Source organism: Ambystoma mexicanum, chromosome 14 (assembly GCF_040938575.1).
Source record: "Ambystoma mexicanum isolate Mex_15411 chromosome 14, UKY_AmexF1_1, whole genome shotgun sequence".
In the NCBI taxonomy this organism is placed as follows: Eukaryota; Metazoa; Chordata; class Amphibia; order Caudata; family Ambystomatidae; genus Ambystoma; species Ambystoma mexicanum.
This window is the reverse complement of record NC_090940.1, coordinates 111,240,763-111,257,785: the sequence shown is the minus strand read 5'-3', so window position 1 is coordinate 111,257,785 and position 17,023 is coordinate 111,240,763. Positions and strand designations below refer to the sequence as shown.

Genomic DNA, 17,023 nt, shown 5'->3' with positions numbered 1-17,023 from the left:
CTGATGGTGGATACTATACATACAGACGTTCAAAAGTCATTTAAGGAAAATTAAAAGATCCCTAGGTAATATTACACACTGAAATAATTATCTGTCAGGATCCACGGGACCAAACAGAACTTAGTTACAGGTTTCCTCCTACACTCTAAATCAGGCGCCTGCAACCTCCAGCTTGCCAGATGTTTTGGACTCAAAATCCCATGATCTCTACCCATTGCCTATGATGGCTAGTGCTGATAGGAATTGTAGTCCTCTGCTTTAAATAAATGCACAGATTCAAAAATGCCTAGTAAATCGGAGAGAGTCTCTAAAAGTCCAGGGCTTGGTGAAGAACTTCAGGGACCCTAGACAAATGCAAGTCCAGCCAACTACCTTCCCATGTCACTTGTAGGGGTTCTAAAGTTGAAGAAACGGCCCTATAGGAAACGAGACAGTCAGTAGGCTGACCTACGGTGATGATGAAAAGCCAGGGCCTTATTCCTCCCCACGGGTACAAAGAAGATTGCATCTGACCTCTGTGGAAACCAGTAGAGACATAGATGAAGATATCCAGTGCAGGATTCGAGACCCAGCAGCTCCACGAGCAGAGAAGCAGAGCAGTATTCAGCCCCCATTCTAAACCAATGGGGAAATGCAGTTTAAGGGTGCCTGTAGAACCTGACTACCGCACACAAACTGGGTCCCTTGAGGTGGTGAGTATTTTAGATAACCTGCAAACCCAGGGAGCAGAGGGACATCCTCTCAGGGTTGGCTTCTAGAAAGTCAGTTCCTAGAAGGTGAAGCAACCTGGTCAGCCCGAATCTGCTTCTGCAAAGCAAAACAAAGGATCTGGTCCCTCAGAGACTTGGACCCTGAGCCCTTGATCGCCTAAAAGAAGTACCATCATTCTTCCAAGACTGGGACAGAGCATCCAGAAGTGGAATCAGCGACGAAGATGGCTCCTGGTGGACGAGGTATCTGAACATGGTACACCCTGGCAGCTGAGCAGGCAGATTTGGATGGAACACAATAAAAAATAGCCCCTGCAGCATGTCAATGGTGATGGCGACTAAAATGGACTACAGAAGCAGATTTGGCGGGTGTTTGGGTCCAAACACCCTTCTAGTTGGTGGCAGCTCCCGAAACCAAAGCGGAAGACCTTGGTGATGAACTGCAGAAACGCAGCCCAGGAAAAGCACCCAGGATGGAAAGCCTCAACCAGAAAGACCAGCAGCACGACAATGAAAACCCGAGAAGGAGGCCCAGCACTCAAAAATGCAAACCTGCGCGACAGGCAAGAGACTCCAATTATAACAGTAGGACCAGCCTGGGTGTCATAATCGGCAAAATAATTTTAGAATCCAAAATCGTTCAGCAGGTAATAAGCAGACCTACTCGCCTTCCAAATATCTGGCAGAATTGAGTGTAGGAACAAGGTTTTCCCTATGGGTAGCTTCACTCAGACCGCTTCCGTCAGCCCACCAATCCTGGTAGGTGGATTCAAAAGAATGGTTTTGGGGACCAGCCAATCAAGTTGGCCCCAAAAACCAGCAAATGGCAGAGATTAGGGTTTAAATAAAACATGAATACCCCAATGGCTATCACAAAGGCACATTTTGCTCCTAATGTGATAAATTGGCTTGCACCACTGGTGAAGCCAAAACTTCGCTGCCCCCAGCATACACCCTAAACCCAGTGGGGTTATATAATCCACTTAGTGCACATATGGGGTGCTTAGGAAGCACACCTGTGCTAGGGAGGCATATGTTCAATCCAGGACCATATACTCTTAAGGATTGGAAAAAAGGGATTTAATGGCAGAGGGACGTCAGCAGAAGTCCCTCTGACCACCAAATTAAATTAGAAACCCTCCAAAAAAGGGGGGGAGGCGCAAAGAAAAGGAGTCCCATATAATGAGAATGCAGAACCTCCAAAATGGATTTCTGCCCAAATAGCAGCCATGTCCCAGCTTTCAGTAGAGAAGAACCTCTTCCAGTCCCACCAATCTGGCTTCAGACCCACATGCAGCACAGAAACGGCTACTATCAAGGTGGATCGACGATGCCCTTAAAATCCTCGATGATGGCCATCCTTGCCTCCTGGTTCTCCTTGAACTCTCAGCAGCATTTGGCACAGTAGACCACTAGACACTCACCGAAGATCTACATCGCTGCATAGGGATCAGTGAGATAGTCCTCAGCTGGTTCAAATCATACCTTGCTAATCACCACCAGTTTGTATAAATGGATTCCTCCAGATCACCAACTCTTCCCATGATATGATATGGCATTTATAACGTGCCTGTACACAAGTGTTTCTAGGCATGACCTACAAGGACCCATCCTCTCCCTGTGATCTTCAATCTTTACATGGAACCACTTGGATCCTTCCTCTCTACACACAACATCCATCAACATGCAAATGGCACACAGCTCTACCTCAAGATATCCTCCATCGAAGGCAACCGCAGGCTCAAGCCCTGCCTCTCCTTGATTGAGTCGCGTATGTCTAGTGCTTATGCTCAACCCTTTGTGGCAAACCAAAAGAAAAAGAAAATGCCTATGTAGCCCTACTGCTATGCGGGAAGTTCCCTACCTAACCAACTAAAATTAAGGGCGCATGTCAAAGTCCAAACAAATAGTCCTGAGTCCAAATCCTATTCATCAAACTGGCCCTACCACTTAAGAAAACTAAACAAGAAGGAGGTTGGAGCAACAGCATCTGTTCTTGGCTTCTGCCTGGCCCAATCACTTGGATCTCTTTTTCCATAGGTAAAGGTTCATCAATATTGCCAAAACGCAGTTCACAACCTTTCTATGGGTTCTGTATGTCAAATCTCAGTTCTTTACAATTCTCTCTGTCCAGGAAGAAAAAGGTTTTTCAAATAGAATTACACCAATTTCATCTTGATTCTGGAAAGTGTTCTTGTTTTACAGTGAAGTACTGGACCCTCTCAAGTTCTTTCTTTCTCCAGTTCAGTTTGTTATTTTAAGCAGCCCTTGGACTTCCCAAAGTCCTTTGGCCCTCTGAAGAATGCACTTTCTCGGTCTCAATAAGGTGTCAGCCTGTTCTGGTTTTCTCTGTTCCAGTACCCCTTGTGGCTTTCCCAGCCTTGAATGTTAAAGTCTCTAATTTCTTGGGGCTCTCTGAAGCCCTGTGACCCTCTAATAGTCTTGCTTCAACTTGACTTTGGTAGAGGCATATTGTCACAACTCCAAGGTGGTCCCTATGGCAATGCGACCGAGTGCAGAGGGCTTTGCATGCAATACAAGCTGCTCCATCCTCAAGAGTGCCATTACGCTTCCTTGCTCAGTGGTCTAGTTTATCACCAAGATGGCTGCTGGGATTTGGGAAAGCATTTAGAATGACAGATATACAACACGGGTGCGTTGCAACCCTTCTGCTCATCAGCCCCCGGGTAAGACGATAAGCCCTATTGTGTGCTTTGAACTGTATTTACACAGCCTATTCTGCTTTCCCCCACTCTTGCTTCATTTCAAGCTGTACTCCTTTTCCATGGCCCTGTGCCGTCTATTCTGCAGTCTTCCCACTTTTCTGCTCCGCGGCTTTTCGCCCCGGCAGTTACAGCGACCGCATGCAGCCTTCAATACTCTCTGGAACGCTGATGCTTTATTTCTTCGTTCTGCTGCCTTCTTCCCAATATCGCCTTTCCCAGGTGGAAGGCGTATGATCTTACCCCAACATCCCTCCTGTTTATTCAGTCCACGGCACAGCACAACCTCTGCCTTCAATACTGCTGCTGCTCCTGCTGTTGTCAAAGTTCTGTACCCCCCTTCTGCTCTGGTACTGTCAATCAACGTAATTCTTTTGCTTCTTCAGACATTGCTTGTTGTACATTCTGACAAGGCCCGCCTCCTGCTCTCCTTACCATTACAGACGGATGTTGTGTACCTAACAACTCTACTGCTGCAGAGGAATCGACTACTTTTGAGGGTTTTTGTGCCACAGTGCTTTTCCCTCACACCACTAGGACACTTCCTACCCAGTTGCCGCAGCGACCCACTTCCTACCCAGTTGCCGTAGCAACCTACCTTTTGCCATCCCAGGTGGTCCCTGTGGTGGCAGAAGACGATAGGCCCTGCCTCTACAAGGACCAACTTCGGGACAAGGCCAAGATCAAACATAAGAAAGAGAGAAGCAAGACGCCTCGTAAGGATGATGGTCATCCACCTCAGGTGAGGAATCTGGTTTATCAGGCTCCCGTAACCTTTGTGGCTTTCCCAGTCTTGAATATTTGTTCGCCTCTCAGTGGCGTTACGTCTTTGGGAGCGTTTGCTTCCCTTCCACTGCTTGGCAGCTAATACACTTAATGGGCAGAGCTTGGGTTTCCAGGCTCTCTGCTGCAGTCTTGCCTCAGCAACAGTTACCGAGCCACATGCTCACCACGGCTTCCGTCTGGTCACACCACCAGGCAAGACAGTTGCTTTACTGTCTGTCTCTCTTCCGACCTTGGCTTCCGGCTTCTTGTGAGCGTTTCGATAGCTCTCCATGCTCGCGCTTGCTCTGCACTCTTATTGTGGCTTTGCCTCTCCAGGATGTTTGTCAGAGGCTCGTCTCTGTAGGATTCCTCCCCCTAATTCAAAGTTCCTCATAGTTTTATGCACGTCATCGGAAACAAAGGGGGTGTGCCATTCCACTTTGGGGAGTTCAGGTAAGATCCAGCATTACCTGAAGCCAAAGAGTTTGAAGAAATGTCACTGTTTGGTGGATTCAAAACAGAATTAACAGTCCTTGCAATTCCCATGTAGGCGGATAATGTTGTTTTGGACCAGGAGTTCCACACAGGAATGGGAGTCCTTGTCTTCAAGAGGGGAGTCACTATCCAGTGATGTCCCACTGGCCCAGACCCCTAGGGAGGGTCTTGCTGAGCAGGCTAACCTCCTTAACCTCAAAGGGAGTGGCTCCCCTCTGGGGAGAAGGAACAAATTGTCCAGATTCGTGACACCCTTCAAAACTGAATTCCAACTCCTGGCCAACAACACTGAACACCCTGACATCCAGACCTGGCCCTCTGTTATACCCCTTGTGTGCTTCACACCCCAGATGGCCACTTGCACCAAGTCCCTTGGGTTCTACATCAACAGTCACCTCTCCTTCAAATAGCACATTGCAAGGAAGACACAAACGACTTGGTATCCACTTTCTCTCCTGTGGAAACTCATGCCTTTCATCCCAGTAAACAGATCTGCTGCCCAAGCCATGGTCTGCTCCCTCCCTGATGGTGGCAATGCTCGTTTGGAAGGCATGGACCCCAGAAATGCATCAGTTTTCCCTTTCCCGGCTGCGATTTTCTCGGTCGTTTTTCTTTTTTTTTTTTTTTTTTTTTGGGTTTTTCTGTCCCGAAACGCCACAGCGTTTCGGGACAGAAAAAAATGGTTTTAGTGCCCCGGTCACACAGGTATTGCAGGCCGGGGAACTAATGGCTATATGACGCTGGCGGCGGGGGCCTTACCGACTCTGGTAATGCCCCAGGGCATTACCTAAATCGGTAAATCCCCCGCTACTTGGGGCATATTGTAAGTAGGTAGTACTAGATTGCGATTGAGATGCCTAAATGTCAATAAACCGATTAATATGGGGGATACTCTTTAGGAAAATACTCTGCATTTAGGCCAATAAAGAACTGGAGGAACGGGGTTTTGGTCACCTAATTATTTGGCCAAGCAGAAACCATGTAATTGGTACTTGGTTCCGAAGCTGGAAAGTTTGGCACTTTGCCATTCAATGTGTGCAAGCGTGCACAGATTTCTCTACGGAACTCAAAACATTTGGTTCGAATGCAGTACACTTTTTATGAGCTTTAAGTGCCCTTAGGAATGTTTTCTAAGATTCTGGCATGCATTTTGGGCCTTGCGGTTTATCTCTTATTCTTTCCGGTTTAAAAAAAAAAAGTTGTTTGAACATTTGAAACTTATTTTTTGTCTAGATGTGTAAAGGCTCCGTCGGTGGTGGAGGAAGTGCCAGTGGCGATGCCCCTGACCAGGACGTTCTGAATATGCTGGGCTCGGATAACCTCATTCGGCTGAAGAGGCTGCAGGAGCGGTTTGTGGCCCCGCAGAGTATCGGGGGTCCCTGTCCTCCCCCTTCCTTTCCAGGATGCCAAGAGTTCTTCAGGGACTTTATAGTCAGTGCAAGAAGGTGAGCTTCTGATCCCGCCTCGGCTTCTCCCAGGAGTGGCGCCATTTTCAGAGTTGCTGAAAGGAACAGTTCGGTTGAAAGGATCGTACGTTGCTACAACGTCCTTTGCTGCAATGTTAGTAGTAGACGAGTGTGTAATGATGTTCCTGGACTTCTCTTTATACCATGCTGCAAGTGCTTAATCCTTGTGTGTGGTTGTGCAGCCTATTTCTCGAATAGACGCAATGTTGGTGAAAATTGATACATTTTTTATCGGGAGTGCCATATACGGGATAACGTACCCCCTAGTGTACACTATAAGGACCCTGCAAGTCACCAAGGAGTTCCGTAACTAAATACTAAACTAAAGTCTCGAGAGGAAAGTTCACGGGGCAACGTGCTCGCCTTGGAAGCAAGACGACATGGAGCAACAAAGGTTCGATACCCGGGTCCGCGCTTGGAAACCTCTGGGTATTAAGCAAGTTATAAATAACCTATCATATATCAATAGAGGAACGCGGCAGAAGATCAGAGCTCCGAGGGGACATGCACTATCCTTTTTTTTTGTACAGTAGGGAGTATTCTATTCTTTATAGCACATGGCTACACACTTTCATCCCCCTTAATACCATTGCTTAATCTAATGCAAGAGATCTCCAGCTGTTGATGCATGTAATCAGTGTAGAATCGGTTCAGAATACAAAATGAAATATTCAGCATTTGTGTTGCAGAAAAACATTTTGAGCAGTTTTATAAAATGCATCCGAAATGCGTTTTGTGCTTTCAAATATGTAATAAGCATACAGATTCTTGCTCCCATGTGATGACCTCCAGCAGTGTATAAAATGAATATCTGTAAAGAGGCACTGAAAGCTATTGTATAGTTTGAAAAGCTTGTCACAGCTTTAACTTCTGCAGTGTCAGCTGGAATTCTGCTCTGTGCTGGCTTAAGCAGCAGCCATGATGACATTACAACTGAAGTGTAATAACTGATTACAGTGCAGTCGCAATGTCATTTTCTTCTTGCAGGCCAGTGAAGTGGCAGCTAGCTTGAAATAAGAACATTGTAGGCTTTTACATGGATTTTGCAGGCTGCCATACATTTTATTTAGAGCAAAGCTATAGAACTGTGAATACCACCAATTATTCCTATATCCTATCCGGCCCAACAGGTAAGAGGTATAAAGAGGCACTTTTAGTCCCTAGAAAATGACAAATACTCCAACAAAAAAAATGGGCTGTAAACATACTCTGAAGAAAAACAGGAAAAAAAGATACATAAGATACTAGACTTTGAATCCCTATTACTGCATGGATAGGAGGAGGGAGCTGTGCTACTGTGTATGCGAATAACACTGAGGAGGTAAAGAGGGAAGAAAATCCTGTGCTGGACCACCCTCAAGAAAAGGTCAACAACCTTTAGAACTAAACATACAGGTCCGACAGGTATCTTGTTTGAATTCGACGTAGGTAACCTCGGGTCAACAAAAGGGTTGAGAGAAAAAAAGGCCTGCCCTTATTCCATTAAATCAATAGGCAATTTGTAGAAAAATATACAATTTTATTAATATTCACAACAAATGATCATAAGTATCTATACAAAGATAATACACTCACTGAAGAGTATAGCAGTACATTTGAAGAGATTGTACTGACATTGAGTAATTCAGGGAGGGAGAACAATATAGTTTGCTGATTGTCAAATTAACCCTCCTTGTTTCTTCAGTGTTAGCAATAATAGACAAGAAAAAAGAACTTCATCAGTGCAATGACATAGATAAAACCGTCAGTCTAGGGTGTACAGGACAGAGCAAAATAGCTCTCCTACAAGTTTGAGGTATTATGCACATAAAGTGTCATGTGCAAGTGCAATTACACAAAAACTTAAGCAAAGTAACACCGGACTTTCTCAAACATACACAGCATTCTCTCGTTCAACACATCTCATACACACCCTTCTCAACATACAATTATCCAACATGTTTCTTTCCATCAACCACTCAACAAAAAGAGGGGGTATAAACAAAAAATGAAAGGAAATTCGTCAGGGAACTGTGTATGCTGCCTGATCTGAAGAGAAACATTAAGGTATAAATTATTGTTTTAATGTGCATGAAGTACTAGGTGCAAACAAGTATGGCGTAAAAAAAGAGTGAGTTAAAATCCTATTTTACTCAACTACAAACACCTCTAGTAGGAATGAGGTTTACATTTTTACTTCCTAGATCTATGTCCATTTGCCACAAACAAAAGGGCGAACTTGCATATACTGTGCCGAAATGGCAGCACCTGTAAATTCAGCCTTTTTGTTTGTGGCTCGCTCGCGGTCCCTGTCGGGGGCAGGGCCCTCACCTGACATACCTGATGAGTTCTGGGGGCTGAAGGTACCACCCTTCCTGCTCCCGCATATCTCGAGCCCCCTACAGGCCTGCGTACGTGAGGTGGTTTTATCTTTCAGACCCTTCTGTATGTTATGCTTTAGGGGGCATGGCCTATGGGCCGCACACAAAAAATAATGTTTCTGCCACTTAGAAAAATAGGGAGTAGAAGAATCAGTGATGAATCGGAGGTGATTATCCCTGAAACCCTGGCCTGAGACCCTTCTCATGTGGGCAGGGAAAGGCAGACACATCCTGATCCTGACCCTTGGGGTGGTGTTGTGTGGGAGGATCATATGGGGAGAAATCGGGTCAGGAAAACTGTGAGAACCCCTTTACTAACTTCCCCAGAGACCCTACAGTCTTAATGGCCTATTGTGGAATTTAAACCTTTTGAAAAAAAAGGTAATCAGAACATTGGAGACTTCAAGCCAGCGCCACAATGCCCTAAGTACTAGGCTGAGGAAGAGGGATTTAGAGGCACTAAACGGCAAGGTGCAGTCTAGTGGTTCTAATGACCCACACCTGAGGGGGACTTTTGAATATATAAGGCCCCTAGCCCCTCAGGTGCAGAGAAGAATACGAATAATAATAATGATACGCTCTATAATCGACCGCTGGCTGAAAGGTTATAATCATAATATATAAACCTTAATGGCCAAACAACAAGAGAACATTGTCACAGAAACATTATAACCATTACTGCCAGAGGAAGAGGCAATAGTTGAACAACAGATCAACAAGCCATGCCAAAGTGAAAGAGGGGCAAGTGTGAAAAAGGAACATTGTCCGCAGTTACTTGATGTAATAGTGGGAAAACGAGAGTGGCAGGAGAGGAGCCCTCCTGGTAGAAAATATCCAGGAGGAGCAGAGTATAACCTCCATTGCCTATGGCAAATACACAGTGGAATATAAACAGCACCAATGTGTATAATGTTTTCCCAGAAGATGTGATGTTGAAAGTTAAAGACTTTTCCAAAAGGCTTGAAGTAAACCTCACCACAGAGTACTCGTTCTGGCAGGCGAGTATACCAGAACAGGTACCTTTTAGTGGTAGTCCTGGCAGGTTAGTGGACCAGGAAGAAGTAATTGAAGTACTGCATTGTGTTTGAAGGTTGTCAAGAAGGGGGAGTGGCAAGACAACAATGGTCATTCTCCTGTTGTGGTAAAGCATTCCACCATGTCTCTGTGATAACCTGGGTACTAAGGTTTTCACTAAATTGTTGTGGAATCAACCTGACAAAATGGTGCCGTTGATACAGAATAATTCTGAAAGTATTTTGTTTTCCCAAGGAGAAGTTGTGTTGAACGTTTGTCTCTATATGTGGAGAGATAAAGACTTTTTTGTTTGGCTGAACCTTTAAAGTCCAAGTGAAAGACTTTTGGAGTAAAAAGGACTTTATGATCAAAAGTTGGCTACAACAATGAATGTTTTTATTTGAACTTTTGATTGAAAATCCTATTTTGAATCTGGGGAAGAGAATCCGACCCAGGTTACAAGGATACACAGTTATTTGGTTGATGTTAAACATAACTGTTATTTCTGTTTCATTTCAATTGCCATATATTACCTTTTCAGTTTCATGTGTGTATAAGAGTGAGGGACACATTTCTTTTATTAGAGTGTTTTCCTTTAGTTTATTTTCAGGCAGGGAAATACTCATTAGATTAGGGATATTGTGGCGTTTGTCAAACCCTCATGAGTTAATAAAATGTCTTCAAAACCTTAAATGGAGCTCTGAATTCCCATCCCATCCATACTTGGGTGTTAACGTCCCAGTAATACATGAACACCAAAGTGTGTGGCCTTGAACTATGCACACAACTAGAAACTGCACTTTCTAGATTTAACTCTGCAATGCAATACTTGAAGTATCACCTTTGGAAGTATAAAGGGCGCAGTCTGCCCTGCCATCATTGGCATCTCTGACTACATGCAGATTAATCTTTAAAGGGAGTACTTCACTTGCTGTGCTACCTTTTCAGCATGTACTAATTAGCTGCGCAGACTGACCTTTGGTTACAATTTTATATCCTCGAGTCCTGTCTTTGTTTTTCCTTCTGCCTCGTAGTTTCCAGTTCAACCAGCACCTCATGGATAGTCTGTGCCAGAAGATACTGCACCTGGATGGACTGGCCTTGATAGAACATGAGCCCAGTGACGGAGAGGCCGATACGGATGAGCAGGTAATTGTGGGATAAAAGCAACAGCCTTTCTTTCACTTATTGACTTGACATTCTCTTTAGCTCCATCAGACACAGGTGGTTTTTATTCACCCTGTCCTTAGTATTATTTGGGCCTGCCTCTGAAGTTCACTGTAATTGGTGGGGTTCCTGTTTTTGGAACAGATACTGTGCCCACCTCGTTGCAGCCGTTTCACAGCACTTGTTGAAATTACCGTTTCACTTTGTTTTTTGCTGCATATGTTTTTGTGGGGATGCGGCAGGTTGTGGAAACATATAAAAAATGATTTTAGGGTAGTGGGGGGGATTTGGGAGGTAGTTGGAGCTTGACACCCCGACCCGCTCCACAAAAGAAATGCTAAAAACACAGGGAAACGGCTGCTGTGATGGGTCGTAACAGATCCAGTGCATCTATGGGAATTCTGTTTTCTGTGATATCCTAGAAGTATGACCCCAGCAAGCCAATCTATAAACTGGGTGGAGAAGTTTCATCTCAGTGCTATATCCTTTTGAAGTGGGAAGAGGGGTTGTGTTGGCCATTTACACATGTGCTATGGCAGCAATTCATGTAGGAGGGTCCTTTTCCTAAGGCTGGTAGACCCTGGCCGTTTTGCCGACTTTTGTCATTCTAACATTTCCCAAAGTCTCCCTGAAAGCTGCAGCAGCACTAATTGTGCATTCAAAAAAAACATTTGATAATTCTTGATTGCACTTTGCCCTCTTTATTAGATACCTTTTCTTCTGAACTTGATGGTGAAAATCCTGGTGTACTAACTATTCAGAGATTCTTTGTTTATGGAAAATCATTTTTTTGATATCTTCAATTTTATTTCATCTTGGTAGTCCTTGAGGATTCTGTTCAAACTATTATAAATATTATATTAGAATTTCCTTTCTGGTTTATTCTGTAATTTGCATTTCATATATTTCTTTGATAACGTCTGTTTCTCATCAAATATATTACCTAGATATTTTGCATGTTGCATTGTACCCAATGCCATCGAAGATCCACCAAGCTTTTCAATTGTATTTCATTTCTTTTCTCCTAAAGTACACAATCTGCTTTTTGATCTATTGTTTAACTTGATCCCATTGATTTGGGAATACAAATTAGTGGCTTCAAGTTACCACTGGAGACCTATTGGTATAGTGTCCCTGATCAAAAGTTAATCTGCTAAATGTCTGGATTAATAGGCCTGCCATGGGTGGCAGAGTAATTGCCCAACTTAAGCGGAAAGGTCCACAGCTTGGCTACGAATTGCAGATGATTGTTGCAAATAAACCACAGTGGAACCGGTACACAGCCTTGTTTGAGGCACTAGGCTGAGCTCATTGAGAGTGGAAATAGGTGAAGTAGTGGTCTCAGACCAAGCTGATTAACTTACATGGTATAGACTTGTTGTCTGTGATTAAACCGGTGCAAAGAAGTTGGCGATTCAAAAGTTCTCTTTATGGATTTCCCTATTTTATGTTCAGAACTGCTCGGGGCTCCTTTACTTACTGGGATGCCAAGTGTTGGATAAAGATTTGGGGTAGCACACTTAGGGTGTACTACAACAACCTTAGCCTCCTGGCAATACGATCCAACCTTTTTGTATAAATCTGAACTACACAGGTTGGTAGCGAGGTAGAGCAGCCAGGCTTATCTCAAGAGGGGTCAATATGAGCAGTAGATTAGTTACACAAAGATTCACAAGTATTCAAATAAAAACTTAAACTCAAGCTTTCTTGATAAAACAATTATTTATTTTCCGGTCATTTCAAATAAGCCTTCCTAGAAGGGAGCAATATAATAGCAACACACAACTTCCGAAAATACACACTCTTAGTTTCTAAATCAGCAAGCACCCATTGGAGATGACACACAGACTTTTTCTACACCCTCAGGTGACATCAATTGTTTAGGACACTGTGGACATTGATATGTTACTTTTTGGCATTTAGAATATTAGGGACATGTGTCAAAGTAAAGGTTATTGGAACATACAAGAGATCACAATTATTCTTGAGCAGGCAATGTCTTTTCAACCCTCCCCAAAGCCAGATGAGACAAGAGTCTTTCAGTGGAAATGGGTTAGGCCAAAGTCAATAGGCAAAAGTGTATGCAGCTGAAGCACTTCTTGCAGGTAAGTAGAAAAGTATTTGCACAATGTTTTAGAAGTCTTGGTGAAAAAGGAGAATCAATGTAGGGCCACAAGCTGTTAGGCTTGTGAAGAGTTGACACAAATCTACAACAAGCGGGAAATTCTCTCAGACTTTACAGTACCTTTAGTTAGAAGAAAAGCAGCAGATGACTTCTGTTCCTGTGCAGCTCTGCAGATCCTGGTGTTCCTGGGCCTCAGTCGTGGGGACAAGAGGGAGGACTCCTGGGGACTCTTGCACTGCAATGGGACGGTTACTGACAGCAACCGGCTATCTTCCAACAAGTGGCAATTCGGTGTTTAAGCTCCTCGCATATACCGCACACAGTAACACTGCGGTTCTTGGCTGTTCAGATGGACCATCCAGCAGCAACTCTGTGGCATTTCAACCAGCTCCGAGAAGGATGTCCAGGTGGCTTACTTTAGAGTTTATTGGTCCCACCAACTCTAAGGGAGAAGTAATCCTTGCAAGGGCGTCTGTCGATGGAGTTCAGCACAGCAGCAGGGCTTCACCGGGCAAACCAACGGTCCAGGAGTTGCAGCAGGCGTCCTCTTCAAGTTCTTCTTCAGATTCCTCCGTCCAGTGGTCTACAGTGCCTTCCAAGCCAAAAAGCCTCACCTTTTATGCAGATTTCTCCCATTCTTTCCAGCCTAGCTGTCAATCACCCAGCAGGTTGGCTGTCCTTGCCGGACAGCCGGCCGGCCAATCACCCTAGAGGGCATTCCTGTCTCCTAGTAGACTAAGCACAGGGAGTTTGGGGCACCTCCCTCACTTCCTGCCCCCATCAGACACCTTGGAGACAGAGGCGGCTTTCACTCGTGAAAACCGCCAAAGACAAAACAAACAAAGGGACCAAACCTGGTTTGGCGCACAGAGTAAATCTCAAGAAGGACCAAAACAACAAGAAATTGCCAAAAAAGAAGACCGGGGCCATTTTGACAAAAATGGCACCCAAGGGTGCTTTACTGCAGCTGCGAACGCAAAGTAACCACTGCCACAAGCCATTAATTGTGTAATGGGTAACATAAAAAACTGTTACATGAGAAGTTAGACAAATGGGCTACTAAGTATCCCCTCCAGCACTCTATGGTAAGATAGTGTGTGCTGGGTCTAGAGTTACAATTGCAAAGTCAAGTGAATTTCACTTTACTGCTCTGGGAAACAGTAGTTATCCCAGAGAAAGGTATTTAAACCTTTGGGAAGTCTGGAAGACTTCCCTGTAGCACTACAGCAAAGGTCTAAATAGGTGCCTATGGAGTTTGTCAGACTCCAAAAACCAAAAGAAACACACAGAGAAAATCACATTAAAATACATGAGAGAGTGGGGAAAAGGGTCTCACTCTCTCCAGGTAAAAATGAAAAAGTCCTAGAGTCCAGCAAAAGAGCTGGGGTTCTCTAAGGTAGAGATGAATAAGCACATTTCTGAGAATTCTCCCTAATCGTCTCCTTTTAAGGAAGGCTATAGTGCTGGTAAGCTCTTGGAGCAACCATGGTCTTTCTCCTGTTGTGGTAAACCATTCCACCATGCTCTTATGTCTCGGTTGTCATCCCCATTCCCATGGAGTCGTAAGGGACTCAAAGGGCATGGGGATTAACATTTTTCTGGCGCCAGACTTCCAGAAACACCAGGGTCGTAATCCCCAGTGTTTCCGGCAAGCCAGGCACCGAAAAAAGTTGCAAGTCCGGCGGCAACCTGAAATTTTACGAGCACGGTTACCACCAGACTTGTAATGAGGCCCATTGAGTAACATCTCCCGGTCTTGTGGAGCTCGCTGTCAACGTTGCGTGGACGCTCAATCAGGTTTTCTGATCCCAGAGGAGGTTGACTAACAAATGGCAATTCCGAAGAAAGTGGGTTCCAGGGTTTGGCATGGATGAAAGACTAAGTTTAACTGAGTAAACTCCCGAAAATGTGCCCAGGTACCTCCATTGTACATGTGAATGTAGTATCCAAAAGCATGCGTCCATTAGCTGAGATGCACAAAATGTGCACGGGAATGGTTCAACACATGGCAGTCACTGCAAATGTCCAGTGGGGGGGACACACGCACGCACGCACGCACGCACGCGCGCACGCACGCGCACGCGCCAGGGGAATCTGGTAAACGTGGCAATGGACATGCACTGTAGTTGAAAACTGCGTGCCAACACATGGACACATGAGAAGTACCTATGTGTGCCAAATCAGAAAGTGAAGCCCCACCGTACCCACAACAAGCCACCTTGGCAGGCCAACAGGCAATGTGCACACGAATGCACTGTGTACACACCTAGCAGGCACTACCACCACCTAGTAGTAGCATTGGAGCGATACCACCCAAGCCAACCACAGTAAATTTGCATCTCTGGTACACACAATGTCACATGAGTGTAATGCAAGCCTGCAGACATGTCTGCTAGATGACTATCAGCATGTCATTCTTTCTGATGCTTGCTAATCTGCTTAGAATCACATGCTGTGAATATGGTCTGACATCCAGTGGTAACCGCAGAGTATTGCATCTTGTCTTTCGGGGACCGAAAGGGGACGTCGGCATATGTGTGTCTGTAACACTATTCCTATCGTGACGTGTAGTGTACTCAAAATCCCTCACGCGCTGAGGTCCCTCAGATTGTTTTTTTCCACCCAGATAACTGGTCGCCCTATAGCGGAGCTCTTACATAAGAGACATTGGGCCTCATTACGAGTCTGGCGGTAACCGTGCCGGAAATTCCGGCAGGTTACCGCCAGACTCGTATTACCATTCCGCCTCCGTATTACCATTCCGCCTCCGTGATTGCCAGAATCACCGGGGCATTACAACCCCAGTGACCCGGTAATTCCGGAAGCGGAAATCTGTAAATCCCCATTCCCATGGAGTCCGATAGGACTCCATGGGGATCAAGGAAACACCGGCTCTGTCTATGACAGAGCCAGTGTTTCCATGTCCGCCTGCAGGCGGGTGGTGTTAAACCCGCCAGGTCAGACCTGGCGGGAGTGCCACCTCCCGCCTGCAGGACTCTTAATCAGCCAGTCCGGAAAGAACAGTGGTGGCGGATTTACCACCACCGTTCTTTCCGGACCGGCAGGGTCGTAATGAGGCCCATTGTTTATATTAAACCGACTTGTCGGTTATTTCCCCCTTAAGTAATTTTGACGCCAAGAACAACTTTGACGAAGACTACGGGGGACTTGTCTACAACGGTGGATTTCGGCGCTTATGATCCAGCCGCTGAGGCATCCACGTGGCCGGGCCTTCTGGCCGGCCTTTATAGTAGAGAGAGTGGGGTCAGGGTGGCCGTATTTCAGGTATGTCTATCCACTTTCCCCCTCTTTGCCCTCTAGGTCTGGTCATCTTCCCCTTTTGCTATGGATAGGACTCCTTTTAGGTTCTGCCCTAAGTGTACGTTAGATATCCTTGGAAGGACGAACACAGGACCTGCAACTCCTCTCTCCCCTTAGATCACGATGAGAAGCGGTGTGCGGCTTGTAAACTCCTTCAACCTAAGACCCTTAAGGAGTGCCGTGTAAAGCGGTGGGCCGCGTAAGGTATGACGCGGGTGGAACCTCCTTCCCCCACCGCCACACCTGCTGAAAGTGACTGGGGTACCTCTGATGACCAAACATCCGTTGCGGATGTGATAGACCTCGAGGCGGGCACTTCTAGGTCCGCCACGGCCGTGCCTTACCCTTTAAGGCCTGACTCTGGTCGCACTTCAGGGACAACACCCGGCGACGGGCGTACAATCGTATTTCACTAAGCACACAACCCCTACACCTATTTCGGTGGGTACGTAGAAAAAGGTGAAAGCGCAAGCAGGGCCGTTGAAAATTTAGGCGGATTCCTCGGATCGTACAGATCCAAAGTCTTCCCTGCATCCGCGGCAGCATTTTGCGACTGGGCATCACAAAACCAACAAGGGTGCTACCCGTAAATCAGGTTTACACGTCGAAGCGCGGAAATCCGACGGTCTCGAAGGCCGCGGTAGGCCCAGAAATCACAAGTAGGCCTCAAGGCGAAAGACCGACCGCTAGGCCCTCTAACGCCGTTGAAGGCAATAAGTCTACCGATAGTCCTTCAGACCCACTAACTCGGATTCGGCGATAATCGAAGACAGCATTGTGAGAATTACTTCGGCGGTTGGGCTTATTCCTGTTCTGCCGAAAAACATGGGGCAGGCTGCGGACAAATCCTTGGATGCTCCATGGGGCCCCGATTCTC

General features: G+C 45.6%; 1 protein-coding gene across 2 annotated transcripts in view; it reads left to right on the top strand.

Annotated features, from left to right (window-relative positions):
• Positions 1-17,023, top strand: part of CDAN1 (codanin 1) — a 563,981-nt gene that overhangs the window by 241,518 nt on the left and 305,440 nt on the right. For both annotated transcript variants that reach the window (XM_069638655.1, XM_069638654.1), the window contains exons 11-12: positions 5,927-6,138; positions 10,568-10,682. In XM_069638655.1, coding sequence (XP_069494756.1) covers positions 5,927-6,138; positions 10,568-10,682 — 327 coding nt within the window. The remainder of the gene's footprint in view (positions 1-5,926; positions 6,139-10,567; positions 10,683-17,023) is intronic.